This window comes from Pagrus major, chromosome 18 (genome assembly GCF_040436345.1).
Source record: "Pagrus major chromosome 18, Pma_NU_1.0".
NCBI classification, from domain to species: domain Eukaryota; kingdom Metazoa; phylum Chordata; class Actinopteri; order Spariformes; family Sparidae; genus Pagrus; species Pagrus major.
In genome coordinates, this window is record NC_133232.1 from 28,978,897 (window position 1) to 29,000,362 (window position 21,466).

At 42.4% G+C, this 21,466-nt stretch overlaps 2 protein-coding genes across 2 annotated transcripts; one reads left to right on the plus strand and one right to left on the minus strand.

The window, feature by feature from the left end:
* Nucleotides 1–1,544: 1,544 nt before the first annotated feature.
* Nucleotides 1,545–8,109, minus strand: foxo4 (forkhead box O4). The gene is made up of 4 exons (XM_073486944.1): nt 7,512–8,109; nt 6,040–6,501; nt 2,432–3,994; nt 1,545–1,780 (listed from the first exon to the last, which is right to left on the minus strand). The coding sequence occupies exons 2-3, from the start codon at nt 6,487–6,489 to the stop codon at nt 2,459–2,461; spliced, it is 1,986 nt and encodes a 661-aa protein (XP_073343045.1). The 5' UTR covers nt 6,490–6,501; nt 7,512–8,109; the 3' UTR covers nt 1,545–1,780; nt 2,432–2,458.
* A 4,484-nt stretch (nt 8,110–12,593) lies between these two features.
* On the plus strand, nt 12,594–21,192 carry ubl3b (ubiquitin-like 3b). The gene is made up of 6 exons (XM_073487090.1): nt 12,594–12,744; nt 13,329–13,440; nt 16,926–17,034; nt 17,389–17,475; nt 19,012–19,089; nt 19,619–21,192. The coding sequence occupies exons 2-6, from the start codon at nt 13,414–13,416 to the stop codon at nt 19,669–19,671; spliced, it is 354 nt and encodes a 117-aa protein (XP_073343191.1). The 5' UTR covers nt 12,594–12,744; nt 13,329–13,413; the 3' UTR covers nt 19,672–21,192.
* The last annotated feature ends 274 nt before the right edge of the window (nt 21,193–21,466 follow it).

The window sequence follows — 21,466 nt, forward strand, 5'->3', positions numbered from 1 at the left end:
TCGTCTTTTCGCCGCGCCACATTTCAGCGCCGATTTTCTTTTCTTTTTAAAACTTGGATTCTTGATTAATGCAGAAAATAAGAATGAGGCAGATAATTGGGAATTTTTTTAGTCAAAGCGGTCAAGTATTGATGCACTTTTGCCTCAGATTTCATGTTACAGGCATGTCTTTTTGTAAAGCATATGTACACCGAGATACTGTGTCAGGCCCAAGCGCTCCCTAAAATGCCATGCAAATGCAAATATTAGTGTTCCTTTGGTTATGTAAAAAAATCTACATGCATCTCATCCTTTACAAAAATAAAAGTATAGAAAATTACCGTTAGAAATTATCTGAAAATGCTTCTTCCAATGTAAAAAAAACATCACTTGTCATTAGTAATATATTCATATGTATTAATATCTCATTTATTACCTCCATCTAAATAGTATATTAAAACTATAATCAAATATATTCTTTTTTTTTGTACTTCTCACACAGTGAATTCATTTCTCGAACTGAATAATTGAATAATTAAAAGTGTGAGAGGATATTTGACACCCACGTCCCCCCGAAACCCCCCGACAAAATATCAGGAAAACGTTAAACAGCAAAACCCTTCAAGAAGTGATTTTACAAATTTCCTTCAAGATTTCATCTCTTTTCCTGATAAATCTGCATAGCGTGTCCTCATGTACATGTGCAACGTGTACATTAAATGTTTTTTTTTTACAGGATTAAATTCTTTTAATGAAATGGTAAAACCTAATGTGGTTGTAGTTTGGGGTCCCTGTGAGACAGGAAACCTAAGTGCTTTGAAAATGCACGGGCTCAATGGAAAGAGTAGATCAGGTAGACGATTTGACAGTGGAGGCATACTGCTGTTGAGACGATATAATACTTGGCCAACCAATCACTTGTTGGCAAAAAAAATTTACCCTTGAATGCCCTGTGTATAAATTCCATAAAATCACATTTCTTCATTTTGTTAGTTTAACTGCACATCAGGGATTTAAAAATAAAAACATCCTCTAACTCTAACACCAAAAATGCCAAACTGCAAATACATAAACTGTTACACTGTTCAATCACCAAATTTTGTTGTTGTTTTCTCTAAAGTGAGAAATCTGAATCGTACATGTGATCATAGTCCAAGTACGCGATTGGGCAAGATGTGTAGCCAATGTTGAATCAAACATTTCATACCTCCAGTCGTCTCGTCTTTATCTTCCACCTGTTCACAACACAGTCCTCAAAATTCGCACGGACTCCTGGTGCACCTTGTTCAGACGATCAAACAGCATTTGGTCTGGCGATTCACGCTTGGCGAGTGTCAATGGAAAACTCGCCATTTCTCCAAAAGCGCAAAGTCCGTTGATTCTTCAATACCAAAGCCATCAAGTACCGTATCCTAAAGCTATTCTGGTGTAACATAACTGAAACATGAACTCCCAGTGGAGGGGAGTTAACGATTTGTCTTTTCACTCTAAAAACATAAAGTCACACGTCTTTAAAAATCATCAGTTCGGATTAACAGAAAAAACGGCTAGCAGCCAAATCGTTGCAAGTGTTATATATATATTTGTTTTTTAAAAAAAACAGAGAAAACTTGTGCATAGTAGCGTGAGTCTCCTCCCCGTCCTCTGCATGTCTTGGCACGTGACATGAGTGAGGTCTGGTTTTGTCTTTAAAGTCCGAGAGAAGCATTGAATCTGAAAATAGTACCTCCAGCCAGCAGGGAGGAGGAATGCACCGGTCGTTCTGTCGTTTTGTGAGGTTATATTGATTGGAGATCAGTTCCTGAAAGAGACAATGATAAAAAGATCATTTCTGTTGTCCTTAAATCCAGATTGTGTAAGTGATGTATCTAAAATGTCCTATTACTGACTCAATAACCTCACTGATTTTGATAATTACTCCAACTAACGATTATTATTATATCATTATGACGAGAGAATCGTGACGCCAGTTGATTAAAAAATGTCAGAAAACAGTGAAACTGCTCCCCCAGAGCCTTAATGTGACAGTCTAAAACCCAAATATATTCAATTTTCAATGATAAGAAACTGAGGAAAGAGGCAAGTACTCATATTTGAGAAGCTAAAACTTACAAATGGTTTTACGTTTTTACTTTTTACAAGTGACTGAAACAATAAATTGAATATCAAAATTGAATTTTCTGCCATCTTTAATCGACTTTCAGCCGCAAATCGCTTAATAATGTTATCTGTTGAACCAAAAGCATTTCCTGATTGCAGCTTTACTGTTGCTTTTCTCTGTAAGAAGCATTTCTTTGGTTAAACTTCTTCAAGACCTTTTGACATGTGTTGTTTTTTCTTCTGATGATCTTTTTGTCATAATTTTGCAATAAAGAAAAGTTAAAGACTAAATTATTTGTGAAAAAAGTTAAATACAAACTGGTGTGAGTGTGTTTGTGTGAACAAAGTGTACCTGGCTGACTTTAGGTCAGCGGAGGAATTAGCTCGGCACCCAGCTGTGAGCTGAGCCCTGTGTGGTGGCAGGGCCGGCGTAGCCTTGGCTTCCGGGCAGTATGGGGTCAAAGTTGAAGTCGAGGCCGTCTCCGTCCATGAGGTCACTGTTGATGATGTAGTCCACGTCACAATCCAGGTTCTCGGTGAACATGTCTATGTCCAAGTCTGTGGGCAGCCGGTCCTGACCGGTCGGGAAACAGGACGGAGCTCCGAACTGACTCATCCCCTGCAGGCTCACGCCAGGATTGGCTGAGGTGACGGGCGCTCCGTGATGAGAGCCCACAGCTGACACCGTGGCGTGATGGGCTTTGAGCGCAGAGAGCTGCGATGGGTCCTGAGACATACCTGAGAGGATCATCCCCAGCCCCATCTGAGAGTGATGCTGGTGTTGTTGTGGCGGTTGTTGCTGCTGGTGCGGCGGCGGCTGCTGCTGCTGCTGCTGGTGGTGGAGGTGATGCTGCTGTGACTGCATCTGGGCCTGCAGCGCCATGGGGGCCACCGTGTTCGGCTCCAGTCCTTTACCCAACAGCAGCTGATTGGGTTTGGACCTCACGCCCACCACGGACGTGCCCAGGCCCATCAGGCCCACCCCTCCAGGACTGGGCATGAGGGGATCCACTTGGGTCATCATGACATCACTGGGAGGAGGGGAGTCGGAGGTGAGCAGCGCCTCCAGGCTGGAAGGCACATGGGTGCTAAAATGGCCGCTGCCGCGAGAAGCGGAGCTGGACATGGGGTTGAAGAGGGAGTTGCTGAAGGTTGACGGCTCTTTGCTGCCTGGTCCACACTGAGAGATGGAGGTCTGGGTCCCGGTGTGGGAGGGGGCCTGCGGGAGGCTGGATGGCTGCAGCTGATGGAAGGAGGAGAAGCTGGAGCCACGAGGCAGCAGGGTGGAGGCGGAGGGCAGTGGAGTGGGAGGTGCTGGTGGGGCTGTACTGGGACTGGCCCCTCCCTGCTGCTGAGTCATCAAAGTGAGGCCGTCGATCAGATCCAGCTCCTCCATGAGGGTCTCAGTGAGGGTGGGGGTCAAGCTGCTGGCAGTGTATCTCCCCAGCAGTGAGTCTTCGGGCAGATTATCGTCGTCCTCCTGTCCAGGAGCGATGGGGGACAGACGCCCACTCAGGGTGCTGGCGTTAGAGCTCGTGCGTGGGCGGAAGGTGGTCCACATGTCGGCGTCGTCCAGGCTGCCACGGGACGAGGGGCTGCTGCTGTTGACCCATTTGGGGAACTGCTGGGATGAGTTAGGGCTGTCTGCGCCCGCTGAGGCCGTGCTGCCGTCACCCTGCAGCGCCCCTCCAGCACCGCCCAGCCCGGCCGCTCCCGCCTGCTTCTTGGTCTGCTTGGCCCTCATGCGGCTCTTCAGCAGTTTGCTGCTGTTGTCCATGGAGGCGGCTCGGCGGCGGGGAGCTTTCCCGGTCTTCCCTCCCTCTGGGTTGAGCATCCACCAGGAGCTCTTGCCTGTCGATTCATTGTGAACCCTCAGGAACTTGTTGTGGAGTGATAAATTGTGGCGAATTGAATTCTGAAAACAGAGAGAAAGAAAAGTCAATTAATATTGTCTCAAATTTCAGCACTGCCAAAGTTTAGATTATCCGACTGAAACTGAAGCAGGGGCACACCTGGAGATAATTACACTAAAAGATTCTTCTATTTTTGTATCATGACACGTAGTGTTGTCGCTGATCCCAATCTGGAAGTCAGGACACCCTGAGAGGTCAGAAGATAAACCTCATGGTCACGAAATAACAAAAAATCCATGTTTGTTACACATTTTCATTGATCATTTTTTCAAACATTCGTCTAATCGTGAATTTTGGCCAAGTTTTACTGGGGAACCAATTATAAACAAAAATATGTTTATGCCAAATACATTTTATGCATTGCATAGTAGTGTAGGGATCAGTTAACATCACGTGATGAAAGCTTGACTGTTTTAAAAAATATGAATTAATAAATAATATAAATTAAAACTTAATATAAAATGAAAAAGATTATCTATTGTGAGATCTCCCCTTGGTTTTATTAGTGACAGACTTGAAATGCAAATGAAATTATATTTAAGCTTTGAAGTATTTCCATTCAAGCGTTTCTATTCCCCATTTTGAGTTTCACATTAGATGTTTCCCTCGTCTTATTTCCATTGCCATTTTTAGCATTTCCATCTAATCTTTTGCATTTTAAATTTAACCTTTTTCCATTTACTCACCTGACTTTACATTTTCAAATTATCATGTTACATTTCAAATTTGTCTTTTCAAGTTGCTTTTTCTTTTCAAGTTTAATTACGGCCTAATTTTTATTCATCGGAGGGTAGTAAATTAATCTTTTAATTTTTTCTCTTTTAATATTCTATGTGGACTTTTCATTTTAATTATGACCGAGACTGTCCTCCACACAGACGACTCTCTGAGCGCTCTGAAACTGGAACTGTGAATTTCTGAACGGCCACTTCTGACCGAATTTATGAACGCACCCGTATTTATAGCTACGCAATCAGCGGACTCATGGTTGCTTTTAATCATTAACCATGATTGCTGGTAACTCCGTAACACGCCTGAGGACACGTGAGATGTACTACAAGCTCTGCAGTCTTTGCATTTCACCGTCTGCATGTATATGATGCACTTTGCTAAGTGATTGGAAAGACTGCTCGTGTTTCCATCAGTGAACACTAACAACTTGTTGACTTGTGGCAACGACGAGCACTGTCTGCATCGACCCTCGTGAAGTGTCTGTATGGGGAGTACCAAAAATACACGAACATCTTCATTTCTGCACTACAGACAGCAGCTCCCTGTAAACAATCTGAATAGGTAGACCGTTCCCTCCTGGATCTGCATCCCCGGTCAGTTCAGATCTTTATTGTCCTGCAACAGGAAATTGTCTTTGCAGCAAGAACAGTTTATAACCGAGCTGCAGAGCCGAGTCGAGTCGAGTGACTGTTTTGATGACGTGCAACTTGACTCGACAGTAAAATAAATGTGTCAAGACTCGACTTGGAAATTAAAGACTCCTGACTTGACTTGAGACATGAAGTCTTGAATGACCTTTTGTTTGTTTTTTTAAGCGATGGGGAGGTGATGTACTTTTGACTGAGAAGAAATTAGGAAAGCTTTTTTACTTAGGTTTTGTGTTTCATTACATTTATTTCCCTGAAACTCAACAAACAAAACAAATAATCGTACTTTTTGGTGTCATATTAGATGAAGTGGTCAGGTACTGACGCTTTTCTCTTTATAAAGACTGGATACTGAAGGTTAGACTGAAGTGACTTGACCAAGAAAAAAAGACTTGGCGCTTACTGGAGACTTGGACCAAATGTCTTGAGTCACATGTCTTGTATATAAATGAATAGAAGCTGATAATAATCAATAATACACCAAAAAAAGATGAAAGAAAACATTTAAGGAGGCAATTTCTATACCATAAAGTGATATACCTTCTCCTTTTTGTCAATATTGCCCAGCCCAGATAATAAACGATGCTTCTGTGATGTAACACGAGTTGTAAAACTATAAATGTGGTAAATCCCTGCAGTAAAGGTGTACTCCTCCCCCCCATACTCACCTTCCACCCGGCTGAGCTGTTGCTGTCTCCTTTGTCTCTGAAGTAAGGCACTGTCTTCACCATCCACTCGTAGATCTGCGCCAGGGTCAGCCTCTTCTCGGGTGAGTTCTCGATGGCCTGACTAATCAGGTCAGCGTAGCTCTGGTTGCCCCACGCGTTGCGGCGGGACGATCCTTTGCGTGGCGTCGCGCCGGCTCCGCCCACACCTGCCGCGACCCCGCCCTCCCCCGCAGCCGCCGCCGCCGCAGCCTTCTCCGGCTCGGACGTGATTTGCTGCGGCTCGGGCTTGTCCTCGTCGGCGGGCGGGGTCCCGGCGGCGGACTCGGTGCCATCGGCGCCCTCCGGTTTGACAGCCGAGATGTCGGGCCTCGGCAGCGGCCACGTGCAGGAGCGGGGTCTGCTCTGCGGCTCGAAATCTGGGTCGATCGGGGGCACCGACGACTCCTCCATGACGGTGAACCTCTGAACTTCCAGTCAACCCAAAAAAAAAAAAAAAAAAAAAAAGATGGGGACCACTTAAAGCATCTACCTTCAAAATGTAAAGGTATTTTTGTTTGAGCGGATGATGTGTGAATAAAAAAAAAAAAAACTTCCCGACACAAAAACAATATGCGTCACCCACTGCGGGGGTGTAAACAGAGGGGCCTAGAAAAGAGACGTAATAATCTGGACACACCAATAGCCTCGGTTAATCCTCAGATTGGAGATTAGGGAACCCAAATAATCTCCTTAATAGTAACTATCATAAACCTTCCGATTTATATAGCATGAAGGAGGGCCGGGATGAGAGCCCCTTTGTCTGAGAGAAATAAAAACAAAAGTGGCAGAGTGGCAATGAGCACCAACACATCTGGATCTGCAGAGGTTTGGGCTCACCTGCGGATGGATGACACAGTGTGAACGGGTGTGTGGGTACAAAATAATGACATTCCTACTAATAAACACTCAAATTTTGAATATTTTCCCAAAACATAAAATGTTATTAATGTATATTTAAAACTGTTTTCTCAAATTTAACAAGGCGATATGTTAAATTAAAGGGGTTATTGTCGTACCACAAACACACAGCCTGGTGTAAAAACTTCCCTGTAAAGCTATGAAGACTGAGGATTAGCTGGCTGCTGTTACAAAGGAGCTTCAGAGGAGAGACCCTGTCTGTCTGCACTTGTAAACAACGTGATGTCTGGCCACAAAACCTCCACCAAAACTTTTTTTTTTTTTTTGCAAATATCCCCGAATGACCCCGAAACAGTCACAAACCAAAAAAAAAAAAAAAAAAATCCAGGTTAAACCGAGTAAACTATAAAAGCAATAACCATCTGATGTCCTCAGCTACTGTTCAGTTTTGAAAAAAAAGTGTAAAAACACACACACACACAGTTGTGAGTCTCTGGCCTGCCACTAAATAAGTGTCAAATGAGAGAGAGGGCTCGGAGGGAGAAATAGTGTTTGATTTAAAATAAAAAACCTACGAAAGATGAGGAGAAATGTTCGTGAAGGGGGGGGAAAAGTCCGTGCTTCAGGTCTGCACGATCCGCCACATTGCGGCCGGGCGCGTGTCACCATCTGCCATGTTTCTCCACACTCCGGCCGCGGCACACGATGCTCGAAGAGGCGGTTATAAAAGGGAGGAAAAAAAAAAAAGAGAGTAAACCCTCCTCTCTCTCTCTCCCGTCCGAGGCCCGCGGCTCGGCCTGCCTTCGTCCCGCGGTCTCGTAAACGCGCTACAAAGCGATGTCCCCGGGTGTCGGGTGAAGCCGCGTCGCCCCGGAGGTCCGTCGGCTCCCACTTTGAAAAAACAGCACGATAGCCACCGTAGCGTTAGCCGCTCGAGCTCCCGCTACTCCAGAGTTCACAATCCGTGGAAAAAGTCCGTGAAACGCGTCCGAAAACCGGCCCCGAGCGGCCGCTTTCATCCGGCGAGGACTTTTGTCAAACTTCCCGCCGTCGTGGCTCCCCAAATATCCGCTCCTTCGGTGTCTTTTTGACTTGTTTTGTTTTGTTTTGTTTTGACTCGAGGCGAAGACTCCCTTCTGACGTCTGTTTACCACTGTCAGGCGACGCGCTCTGCGCATGCGCCGAGTGGGATTTCTGGGAAACCGAGTCATCCGTGTGTGACAGCGCGGGCGTAAACAGCAGCTGAAGGAGGCAACATGTACCTGTAACACGGCGTTATGTAACGCGTCTGTGCAAGTGTGCTAAGTCCCAGACATGCTTAGGTCATTTAAGGTGTTATTACCGACAAACACAGCGCCGATATGAGCGCTGGACTACATCAAACACGAGATGATATGTTTACTACGATAATAAGTGTTAATGTTTATGTTTTATCAAGCTTATTTTTTTTATTTCTTTGTCAAACGAGGTCAAAAATGAACATTTATGTGTACTACTTGGGTTAATTAGGCCTTGTGATAGTGATGTTGTTAAATTGACACTAAAGGAAATGTTATGATTAGATACATTTTATATGTTTATATTTATAGACATGCAATATATATATCTTGTAGTTTGCTGTGTGGATGCCTGTTTTTGTGCACCTTAATGTGAAGCCCTATAATATATCTATATTTATATTTAAATTAAAATAGAATACAATAAAATAAAACAATATATGCAGTTATCTTTCTGCCTTATCTTTTATTTTGTCAAACGAGGTCAAGGACAAACATTTATGGTACTACTTGGACTGATTAGGTCATAGTGATGTTGTTAATGTGACACTAAAGGAAATGTTATGATTAGATTAGATCAGTCTGTACTCATACCTGGTGAGTGTCAGCATAATTTTGGAAATCATTGTGAAGTAGACAGTGATGAAGTTAATGTAATGTAAGCACATTTACTGTACTCAAGTACTGTACAGTATTGCAGTACTCTATCGTACTCTTTAATCCACTACATTGACTTGATAACTTTAGTTACTAGTTAGAGCCAAAGTAGTGCATTCTTAGCTTTTACCTGTAATACTGCACTATGTAACTTAAACTACAAAATACTGTGTTTTAATAATATTAATATTAAGTGTTCATGTTTTATAAAAGTTGTTTTATTGTTATTTTACAGCACAGAGTTGTACGATGTTCATGCTACACACAGAGATAGAACATGTATATAAATATTTAAATTAAAATAGAATACAATAAAATAAGACAATATACGCTACTCAAAATTAGTTAGTAATATTGGGATATGGGTGCACACATGCATGGATACGCCATAAAAGTCAAATGATACGTGTCATTACGTATTATTTTTGGGGACCAAAATATTCACAAAATAAAAATTCAGATATGTCACAGAATAAACTGTCAAGTGAAACGCTAAAATATCCCCAAAATCCCTAACAAACTTTGAGTGGTGTATAAAGTTATTCTTCTGCTTTCTCTACTGCATGACCAGGTTAACATGTCAGGAGGCTCCAGGCCAAAGAAGTTGTTGTTTGGCCCATATAGACAGAAACAGTATAGCTTATAACTGTATAGCAGAGACCCAAAACCAACCACATTGGCTAATCCAGGATGAGAATATGACCTGGACTACCTGTATATGAGCACAGTATAAAATAAACTAAATAAAAAAACTGCAACAGAGCACAGTTGAACCAGGAATGCTGCGTGGATGTGTCTTAATCACCTGACCACCAGATGTGCAACTAGGTAAGATCCAGTAACCCAGGGTCTTGCGGGTCTTGCGGGTCTTGCAGGTCTGTGGTTCTGCGGCACTTGGTCCTGTCAGGTAATCCACCTTTACTCCACTAGACAGACAGATTTTAGGATTTTGGCAGGAGTTCATTCTTGAACTTGGGAACATTAAGTGTGACAAGATAACATCAAGTCTTAGACTCCTTTACAGCTTTTTCAACTGCATCTTACTGACATCATCAGTTTATCAGCACCAAGCTTTGGTCGCAAAATGACCCCTGAGCTTTCTCCACTCATAGAGACGTGGCATGCTGTTGAATTTTCAAGAAAAGCTAGTGAGTAAATAGAGTTGAGATAACTTTGTCAAACATTCTGACTTATTCTTTCGATCTCTTCTAGGTCCTTTAACACCATCATCTATTTAATAGGTAATAGGTGTATTTACATTGCATTATAAATTGGTTTACTCTGATTGGTGCTCATAGTGTGTCTGAAGAGGGCAGTAAGTACAACTGACATAACCCCTTTTCAACCAAAGCGAACCACCAAGTGCTGGTTCTGGGCTGGTGCTGGCGCTGGTTCAAATTTGGTTCAACCTTTAAAGAACTTGTTTGCTTTTCCACAGACATGAGAGCCGCTGCAGAGTCGCACCATGTGGTCACTGTATACCGAACGATGCCTCCACTGGCATCCAAACTCGACCGCTCCTCGGACCACTGTCGCTTCGATTAGTGAAAATAGTTAAAATCTTTTGTTTATTCTCCCGTGGATGAGTCAGAACACGCTACACTAGCTCTGGTTGTTAAAAAAAAAAATGGCAGTCATAAGCGGTTTAAGTTGTTGATGTAAACTGTCCTTTGTTCCTGACCAGCAAAGTGTCGGTGCCACTCTGAAACCAGTTTTCCTGGACGGACGCCAGTTCTTCGGCTTTGTAAGCGAAGAGCTGGTTCCAGAGTCGGCACCGGCTCCTGAACTGACTCGGTCGAAAGGGGAACTGTTCTGGGCTCAGTTCTTGGGGGGTTTGGAGAGCAAATTTAATGGAGTGTGTGCCGGGAGATGGACTAAAGGTGATTAATCTCCTTGCAGAAGTAAACTGTGTTATGCCATTTAAAATATCTAATATATAAGAGTTAAGATATTTGGCCAGGTTAATATAAAATGTGCTTGCAAGTGTGCCTGACTGATGTGTGTTTTGCTCTATTAAGATGATTCCTACTGGTCAATTCGAGGTGCTGTGCAGGTTAACGTAAACAGATGCGGAGCAACTGTTTTTCATTCAGTCATGTCTGTGGAATAAACAGTTTTTACTCAATACCCTGTGAGTCATCGTTGGATATCCAACTGAGAGGAGTTATAAGCCTCCAGAAGTGGAGAAAGTTGACATGGCGGACTGCATGAGTCAGAACCCTTCACATCCAGCAAGAAGTGGTGAGGACGGTTTGTAACAAGTCGCCTCTAAAGAGACTCGTGATGTGGTAAATTGAAAAGTGGAAAAACACTTCATAGATTCCCTCGTGTCTTAGTGATTCAGCGAACGTTTTTATTATTATTGCTATTCAGTAAGTGGTTTGCCTCAGAGTATCATGTGCTTCATCCTCCATGTAGTCAGACCTCGCGAAAGTGTAAAATTCCTGTATAATCGATCACATTGTGCTCTGCTCACTGTTACCAGTGATGTTTTCTGCGCATCGTGCTGACAGGTTACCCAGCACACCTCGATCTACACAGTTTGCGTTTGATTCCTGCACCGTTCCTCATTAGCTGAGTCATGACTGGGACGAGGCGAGGCATTTATACACAGGGAGCCATCATGTGGAAAACATCCAGGCGTCTGATAGTCGCTCTGCCGTGACTCACCTGATGTCTCATGGGATCAGCATCAAGAACCAGCAGCAGCTTTTTCTACGCTGGGTTTTACGATCACGTGTACTGATCTGTGAACTCTTTTCAAATCAATTTGGGATTTCAGGGCTTCCGCAGATTTGGCTTACACCGGATGAGCTGCCATTTTATGTTTGTTTTGTTTTTCTAGTTGTTTTTTTTACATTTTAAAACAAGTCCCCATCTGCCTCAGTCGTTTAGAGTGTTGCAACGCTGTTTTGCTGTGAAGCCCCAGAAATGTTTTGCGGACCACAAAACTTCACTTTCCATCAGTACGGTGGTGAGTAGATTAATGAATGGATATTAGTTTCGGGGTGAACTGACCCTTTAATCGATTCGTCCACTTCAGGATTGTACTTTACATTTTATAACCGGGAGTTAACTGATGACGTGCCGACATCATGACAACAGAGCAAACTCGATCCGACGAAGAGCTTGTGATGTGGTTCTGGAAAAAGCCGGTAAGCGGATGTTAAGTTGGAACTATTTTGTGAAGCGAAGTCAAGACTGAACATTTATGCGCAGGACTGGGACTAATTAGGCCGACATTTCGATCAGAAGACAAAGATCTTCACTGACTGATATTTCTTTATGTCTAAAGAAACCAAATAAACAAACTCTCTTTGTTTTAATGACTGAATAAACAAACTGACCTTAAAGGACAATACAATTAGCAAGTAGCACATTCTTAAATAGATTTATTTTATCAGAAGAAAAAGCACTGATTGCAATAATCAGATAATACTGAATATCAGATAAAATCATCTTCATAGTCAATAATACGTCGACCCATGGTACACAGTATATACAGTACATACATGTCAATATATGTATAATTGTACTTTTACTTGTAGTTTTGATACTTAAGTACATTATTTAGCCCATTATAAAAATACTTTTTTATACTTGCTGAATGCAGAAAGTTGCTGCAGTGTTTTCAATATTGCTGATAATGTCATGGAGACGCGCTTACTCGTTCTGGACTTCAACTCCCAGAAGTCTTCGCGGTCATTCTCTGTGTTTACAACCAGCTGACATCCGGCGTCTTCCCGTCCATTAGCCACCGATACCCACAGTCAACGATATCCATCTACACTCGATATTTTCCTCATGAAAAACGCTCCCCACCGATTCGTCAAGTCAACTGGATGCAAAATCCCATCATAATCATCAGTTGCAGGTGAGGTCCACGGCGTAGAAGCGAGCGTTGCACGTTTAGTTAGCCTGATAGCTCGCAGCTAGCCAGCGATAGCAGGATTGTCAGAAGCTAACACGGCAGCTAATGCTAACCTGAGCAGAAACCTTCCTCGGTTTCGAAATCTGTCAAACGAAACTAGGTGCTAGTTGGTGTGCTCAGGCGAGTTAGATTAAATAGCTGTGTTGCAACATCAACTGTTTCACTGCTACATGGCGGCTAATTAGCAGCTTTGGTTGAATCTAGCTAATGTATAAAACATTAGCTCGCTAGCTTGACTAGCTTAACGTTAGGACCTGGAAACACTTGAGCTACTAAGCTCGCCGCTGCCGTAACCTGACAAGCTGAGTTTGTTATTTTAACAGGCTTAAACGTGGTCTACTGAGCCTGTTTGCTTACTACTTAAACGATTTCGGGTAACTAATCAAGTGTGTGCGTGTTTGGCGTTTGATTGATAGTGTTATGATGATAGCGACATGCTAGCTCGGCGGATAATGGATTATGTGCAGTGCAGTTGTGGTGCCAGGCTGTGGGAAGCAGCCTCACAGTGTTTGTGTTGTTTGTGTCAGGGCTCTGGCCCCCGTCTCCAGCAGCTGAAGCGCACCAGTCCTGATCTCTCTGCTCCACGTCCACGGCCTTCATCCTCACTGAGCCATGACCACCCAGAGGGATCTCGATATGGTGAGTGAGTCAGGGTCTGACACCTTTTTCTGAAGTTATTTCTCCAGCTCAGGTTTTAATCTCAGTCCTGCTGATAGCGTGATCGTCTGTCACACCTGAAATGTAGACGATATCTGATCATCATAGTGATAAGATGACATTAATGTTCCCCCCAAGTTCAAATAATTGAGGGTTTGGGGGTTGGAGGTGGGATTAGCCAACGTCCACAAACACTTAGCTGGGACAGTGACTGCTGTTCCTGTGAACACCATCTGTCTAATCTCAGTTAAAACGTTGCCCTACTTTCCTTTCAAGGTTTAGACACCAATTGATTGTACCCTCTTAATTAATCCTGGTCACACACACACACACACACACACACACACACACACACACACACACACACACACGCTCACACACACACACGCTACCCAACCATAGGCATGAATGGTCAACACTTATTTAGAAACAGATCAGAAATGATAGTAGATCTACAGGGGAGAAGATGTTAATTATGCTACCTTGCAGTTTTTGTAGTGTTGATGTGGTTAAAGAATCATTAATGCTGGAATAATTAGTTAATTCATCAATTAATCCGGTAACAAAAAAATAATCTGCATCAATTTTAATAACCGATTAATTATTTTAATATTTTTTTAAGCCACAATTCCAAATTTTCTGATTATGACTTCTCAAATTTGCAGCTTTTCTTTGTTTCATAGAAGTGTTAACTGGTTAAGTTTCAGGGTTTCAGGCTGTTAGTCAGACAAAACAATACAAAAAAGATTTTAGAAAGTGAGAAAAAAATGAATATATGGAAAATTAAATAAAAAATGTGTGTAGCTTGTGTCCAAAACTTCACACAGAGGACATACATGTTCATGGGGGCGTTATGTGGTCAGACAAAACAAGACATGTCAAGATGTTTGTTGTGAAAATGTTTTGTAGATTTCTCTATTGACACGCCATAGAAACACTAGCACACATCCTTCCTGTCAGAACACTTAAAGAAATGAAAATGTTTTATCTAGGACACCTACATCAGGTAAAAACCCACACCAAAGCAGAGCGTGATCCCTGCTACCCTGGGGCATTGGTGTGCGGTTGGTTATGTATATAGGAAACGTGACCAACATCAAAAATGAATAAGCATTTAGTAGCTTCGCTGACCCTTGAAAAAGTCATTCACAACAGTGTTTGAAGGATTTGATGTCTTGCTCTGGATTGGAGAATCTGGAGGACATGTGTGATGCGGGATACTGCCGTGGGTAACCAGGCAGATTTGACTTTGTTTTTATTTTGTCGGGGATGAAAGGGACGGGGACAAAGCTTGTTAATGATGACATGGGTATGTAACCCCACATTGAGGTTATTCGGTTCAGAGGGGGGAAGGGAGGGCAGAGTAGCACCGAGGGAGGATTGTATTTGTAAACAGATCAGAGAGTGGGGTCGTCCCCCGCTGACGTCACACCTCGTGGTTAAGTCTCTTTGTTCTCCCCTCTGTGATTTGTGAACCAAAGAAAGTTCGTTTGCCACCTTAACAAGAAGGGCAAATGTCGGGGAAAATGAATCCCATCTGTCAATTCTGACTCTTCACCAGAGATGTCCCAGCCGAAAGATTTAGTTGACGGGATGTTTTTTTTTTCCACCAAAGTAATTTTTGGGAGTAGCAGCATGATTGATTAGAGATGATGGATTAATGGATTAATAAGGAACAGTACTTGCTGCAGCATAAATTAGACGACAAAGGTCCAAAACGGATCAATAATTTAGGTCAGAGCGATGTTTCAATCCTGACCCTGAGCCGAACATAAATACAGCGCAAAGTAAGCAGGCAAATAAATATAACTGTAAAATCATGACTGATTTTGATGTCTGCTTGAAATCCATAAGACGGAGCATAGATACATAGACATCACAGGTAGATGCAGGGCTGTCAATGAAGAGACTCCAAGCCACAGTTCATTGAAATAGACATAAACATCTATTAAGCATATCAAAAACGTCTCAAACATATTAAAAATAGTTGTTATACGAGAGAAAACATACAAATATTGTACATGATGATAAGAAATAAAACATTTAAACTCATGCATCATATTTCTTTGTGAACTATACTCACTATAGGGATGTTTGTGGGTAACACCTGCCCTCACAGAGCCGATGAGCCTGTTTGTACAGTGAACATGTGGGTTTGGTTTCCATTTTTAGACACGTTGACCTGACGAAGATCAAAACGTTGTGCATTTGAATACATTTGGGGTTTGGGATCCGTGTGTAGGCGTTATGCTTTACATCACTGCCTGAAAATTTGTGACCCGTAGACATCCACTTCCCTTGTGATGCTCCGCCATCTTTAGACTTTCTGTCTTTAGTTCTTGTTCTGTTTGGACGGAGGTCAGGTGATTGATTTGACGGTTCAAGAGCATTACGCTGTTTGTTCCAGAAACCTCCTCGTTGTGTTGTTTTAATGTTTCGGATTGTTTGTTTTCGGATCAAGTCTTAAAACATACGTGTAAAATATTTGTATACAATCCACCACATGGATGCGACCACCCTGAAACACACTTAAAGCTAAAAGTCTGCACTTCAACACAAAGAGGCTAAACAAATCATGCCGTTCTGCTGATGTCATAGTATTTGTTATTGACGATCACACAGACATGACTGGTGTCTGTACCTCAATGTAGGACTGCACTTAATCTGTATTTTAGCAGAAAAATCACCGTACTTGAGAAGTTGGGACTACGAATAGTGTTCCATTTATAATTGAAAATGTAACATTAAATTAATTTCTAGTAGGTGCAGATTAATAACAATTTGTGTTAAGCTGTTTAATCGTTTTGTTTCTTGCATACAGATGAAGAGTTTGTGATATTTATAAATCTTACAGCAGAATGAGTGTGAACTGTCAGACATGGATTTTCTGATGTTACTGTGATATTTAGGCCTCTAGTTGTTTTTTTTTAACAGATTGGGTTTATGTAGTTGCCCAGAGGATAAAATTTGGAGGAAGCCCCACTGTTAAAGACCCTCCCACACACATATGCACAGTCCCCCTCGGGGCTACGCACTGGCCATGTAAATTTAATAACATGGCCCATAGCTGTCTGGGACACCTGGGGTTATCGCATTAGGCTGACAGCCCGGAGAGGAGCTCGCCGCGTCCTGGAACTAAAGGGCCAGTGTTCCCCCCCCTCCCACACTCAGCCCCACCCATATGTGTCGTCGTCTCTGGCAACAGGGGCTCACTTCAGTGTAAGCCCTCAGTGGATGAAGTCGCCCAGTCAAAGGGTGGAGATCTGGTGTGGATAAATCTCATTAGACTGGAATGCCCGTCTCTTCACAGCCTCCTGAAGGTCGCCTCATGTCTAAAGAGGTTAGAGGAAGTGGAAGGATTCCACCACGACTAATTAAGAAGACTTTAAAAGGAAGTTTGGTGTTTGTGTTGGCCGATACGACATTTCTGTGGACTAAGATGAAGCTGTTTTTGTTTGTTGCTGTAGGTGCACCTCCGCCTTATCCTGGTTAGTGGGAAAACGCAAGACTTCACTTTCTCCCCGAATGACTCGGCCACAGACATCGCCAAGCATGTGTTCGAGAACTGGCCTGCAGGTACGTTTTTATACGACTAATTTGTTTTAAGATTTTATTATGTAGTTCAGTCACAATCCTTGCCAACACATTCACTGCCAGTTTCTGCAATGATAATCATGGTTATTCAACAAATAAGAATTAGGTTTCTAATATTAGCAAAAAATTAATGATTAACTGATCTATTTCTTTTGCTGTGTTTGCACATACTGTTTTATATTAAGAGTCAAAATAAATATAGACCTTTAAATGAGACAATATTCCCTTGTTGTGGATATATTGGCTGATGTATGTAAATTTAAGTAACAAGTTGACCAAGTTGTCACTGGGTTGGGTCATATGAAGTGATGCCCTTGTGTCTCTGCTCTGTGACAGGATGGGAGGAGGAGAGAGTGAGCAGTCCCAGCATACTGCGCCTCATCTTCCAGGGACGCTTCCTTCATGGCAACGTTACCCTGGGAGGTAAGAGCATCTCTGAACAAAGACGCCATCACCAAGATTATTATGTCACCTTTATTAATCTATTTTACTGTAAACACTCCTGTAAATTAAAAAAATACCTCTTTTTCAAGCTCTCCGCTCGCTTAGAAGGTTCAAATGGTTGTATTGGATCTGTTGGGTGTATTATTATTATTATAATTATTATTGTTATTATGCTCAGCAGTAGAGATGAAGAGTCACAGGTACACATATTTATTAAAATAATGATAGCAAGAATTAAAGAAGCGATTACAACAAACAGTTACTTTCACAGTCGATGAATTCACGCATCGGAGCAGCTCAACTTAACAGCAGTGTTGCCCGATTCAGTGCCACAGATGCAGGATGTGACAAAATGAACACATCTGTCATCACAGTGACAGGTGGCAGCGGAGTCGTGTTATTTCCTTTTGACTTTACCGTCTTCTGATACTTGAGCTGATGCGGTGAAAGTAAGGTGCAACAGGAAATGGCATAACAGGCTTATAAACATAAGCTGCTCGAGCTAGAGTGCCAACAACCACAGTCAACATACATCTTCTTATCAAACACTGTCATTTACCTCCATCACTGCACTCACTCACCACAGCCAGTCAGCTGCTGCTGCTTGAATTATTTGGCAGTCATAAAGCCAGAATGTAAACAAGGAATATTTCCTAAATGAGAGCTCAGTCACAACTTATATGGCTGAAAACAGGTGGGTCAAATTGCTGTGACTCCAAATTTCCTAGTTTGAGTTTGTTATTGTTATTTTCACAGGATTTGACACCTTAGTACAGACGTATTCGACTACTTTTTAGAGGGGTCGGATTTGAATAAAGTAAGCTGCCAAGAGGCCGGACCTTTACCTTATCTGACCTGTAAAACTTGGAATAACAACGTTTAAAACAGCACACGTTGTATTTCCTCTTTGTTTTTTACAAATGGGATTGTTATGTGAGAGAGCAGGAAGAAAATTCCCTCAGCTTAAACAGTCTGGGCTAACACTTTTTAATAAGATAAGAGTATTTTTGTGCTTAGAAGTGAACAAAGGGCCAGAATGAGGTTGTTAAAGGGCTGCATGTCCCATACAGGAAATGTACTTTTCACGAGTACAAGTATCATCTGAGTAAATGTCCCGATATCTGCACTTGTGATGATGAAAATCCATATTTGGTAGCTGACTAAAGTTTAGAAATATCTCGGTCTGTAAATAGTTTTCTTTCTCTTGTGTTCAAAAACATTGATCTGAAGCTCAACTCTGAGGCTGTTCTTTAAATAGCTTTCTAATAGGTAATAAATATAGAAACTTTTGATCGACTTCTATCAAATTCAGGCTCAAATGAACAGACAGCCACACCCATGTCTGGGTGAACTTCCAGCCTAAACCCCGCCCATTCAGAGTACGAGTATGGATAAATAGGGTCCGATACAGGTATACAGGTGTACCTGCCCAGCCCTAATTATTTGTAAGCAAGGAGGCTGTTAACAGATATTTGATGCACATTTGCAATAAATGATTTATTTCTTGGTTTAAAGCTCTAAAGCTGCCGCCGGGCCGAACGACCGTCATGCACCTGGTTGCCAGAGAGACTCTTCCAGAGCCCAACTCTCACGGTGAGGAACTTTTTTCTTTGTCTCCTTTTTTCAGCAGAATTGTAGAGACATCAGGATAATATTGGCATCGGCGTTCAGGACGAGATATCATGCGGGATTTTGGGTAGCTGCAGACCTGCAGACTGCAGCTGGATGAGAACTGAAGTAGTTAAGAACACAATGGACAAGATTACGTCTGAATCTCAGTTAAACGGCATCATTTGAAGGAAACATGAGGTCACCGAGTTGCATAATGCAGCTTAAATGTGCTTGTGGTCTTGAATTTATTTGATTGGTTTGTTGGAGTAAAACTGAACCAAATGGATCAGAAAATAATTAGATTTTATTGGCATCACTCAGCTCATTTTGTTTGACCTTTCGCATACATCCTGCAGTCGGCCGGTTGTTGCTGCTGCTGCAGCTGCGGCTGCTGCTAACTTCAACCTCGTCCCACGCAGACAGTCTGCAGAGCGAGTTGTGCTTCCTTCTAGCTTCAGCCGCTTTGTTTTTTTTTATCTCACCTCATGTCTTTGTTGTCCCGTCTTTGCAGGTCAGAGGAACAGAGAAAAAACCACAGAGAGCAACTGCTGCCTCCTCTTGTAAAGCAACAGAAACCACCCCCTACCCTCTTCCCTAACCTCACACATATATATAGACACACACACACAGCACACACATAACACACACACATAAACATGCATACACACCTCATTCTCTCCTGCCTGTCGTCCTGTCAGCTGTGGATTTTGGATTAAATCACAGGAAGTCTGGGTGGGGCCGTCACCCGCTTTGGTTGAACACTCGTCCAATCTGAGGCTTTTTTTGTGCCAATATAGTCACTTTTTGCCCCCAAACTTTTACTGAATCAGCAGAAGTTGCTGTTGTTTTACGTTTTATTTGAAGATCATGATGTTTAACAAAACCTACGCTCCCTCGCTGACCTGGACAAGTCTTACAGAGTCGTCGTACGTAGTGAAAAAGACCCAGGAACTCTTTGGTATTCATGGACACAGATTTGCTAAAGGATGTGTGGGCTATTATCCTTCCCCTACTAGTCACATGGATGTTTCCCCAGGTCTTACTGAATGGTGTTAACCCTCTCATTGCACTTAACCAGTCTGTTAATCCAGAAGTGTTTATTGTGTTTCATCTTCTTCTCCCCCAATGGCTGTTTTGCTTTTTGGTCACAGGAACAGACCTAAATTCCCAGACGTGGTAGAAAATGTGCCATCCTCTTCATGAGACTGTTTCTGCCTCTTACTAACTGAACCGTTCGGTCTGTATCAGCACCGGTGGCGTTTGTGCCGTTAACCTACATCTGTTTGGACCAATGGAGAAAAGACTTTTATTAAGAAGAGCTGTGTAAACACCGGGGGGACGCACAGGTCCACGAGGAACAGGAAAAGACTCGTAAAAGATGGAGTCGGATGATCGCTCGTGTGCCATCAGGTGTCGTGTTCGCACCTCCGGCTTTGACTTTATGGACTAGACTGTCAATGCTCCCTCGCGACGGGAGCCAACACGGCGGGCCAGTTAAACGCAGACAGAAGAAGCGGTTGAAGATGAGAGGGGAGGAGTGTCGTCGCTGCGAGATCTCCCTCTCTACTGGACACTGAGGCAGGGGGAGGGTTTCTCCCACTTGGATGAAGCGTAAAAAGGAAGATTTTGGTGGTGTTTCACCTCCTTTTCATTTGGATGCTGTCTTTACTTCTTGTTTGCCTTTTATCGTGGAATTCAGTAATATCATTAATATTGAAATTTAAATATATCAATTTTTATCTTGTGTATAGGTATTTGTTCAATTTTAGTGTGGGTGAGTTTGTGTGTGAGTGTGTCTGAGGGTGTGTGATGCACGTGGCATACTGTATGAGGACTAGTGAGGGCATGTGATCTTTAAAAAAGAAAACAAGGTGGTGCACTGGGAGTGTTGATGGGCTGCGGTTTCGTCAGAAACAGTCGGAAACCTTTTGATTCCTTCCATTGAGTGTCCTTTGGTTTGTGTTTTGTCAATCAGTGTCACTGCTATGAAGTTTAGCTCAGTATGAATAAATGTAAAAACTAAAAATGCAATGTGGTCTACATAAAAGCTTGTATTATAAATTAATAAATCTTTAAATAAGGCAACTTCTTTTGATTCCTTTTTTGTTTTTTCTTAAATGGCAAGAGAAGACAAACACTGGACTAACGATTGTTCTCGTTACTGATAACCTGTCGATTGACTTTTTTTGACTGAAAAATATATAATTATATTTATCTTTAAAATATCAGAGTTCATGGTGACGCCTTCAGATGTCTTGTTTCGTCTGATAAACGGTCCAAAAGCCAACGATATTTAACCTACGATCATAAACGCTGAGAAGACCAGTAAATATTGACATTTAAGAAGATTGAACCAGAG

Coding starts and splice junctions, on each gene's coding strand:
- ubl3b (XM_073487090.1), top strand. CDS start 13,414: ATGACCACCCAGAGGGATCTCGATATG. Junction 17,476..19,011: donor TGGCAACGTTACCCTGGGAG/GTAAGAGCATCT, acceptor CTTGGTTTAAAG/CTCTAAAGCTGCCGCCGGGC. Junction 19,090..19,618: donor TCCAGAGCCCAACTCTCACG/GTGAGGAACTTT, acceptor CCGTCTTTGCAG/GTCAGAGGAACAGAGAAAAA.
- foxo4 (XM_073486944.1), bottom strand. CDS start 6,489: ATGGAGGAGTCGTCGGTGCCCCCGATCGACCCAGATTTCGAGCCGCAG. Junction 3,995..6,039: donor ACAGCTCAGCCGGGTGGAAG/GTGAGTATGGGG, acceptor CTCTGTTTTCAG/AATTCAATTCGCCACAATTT.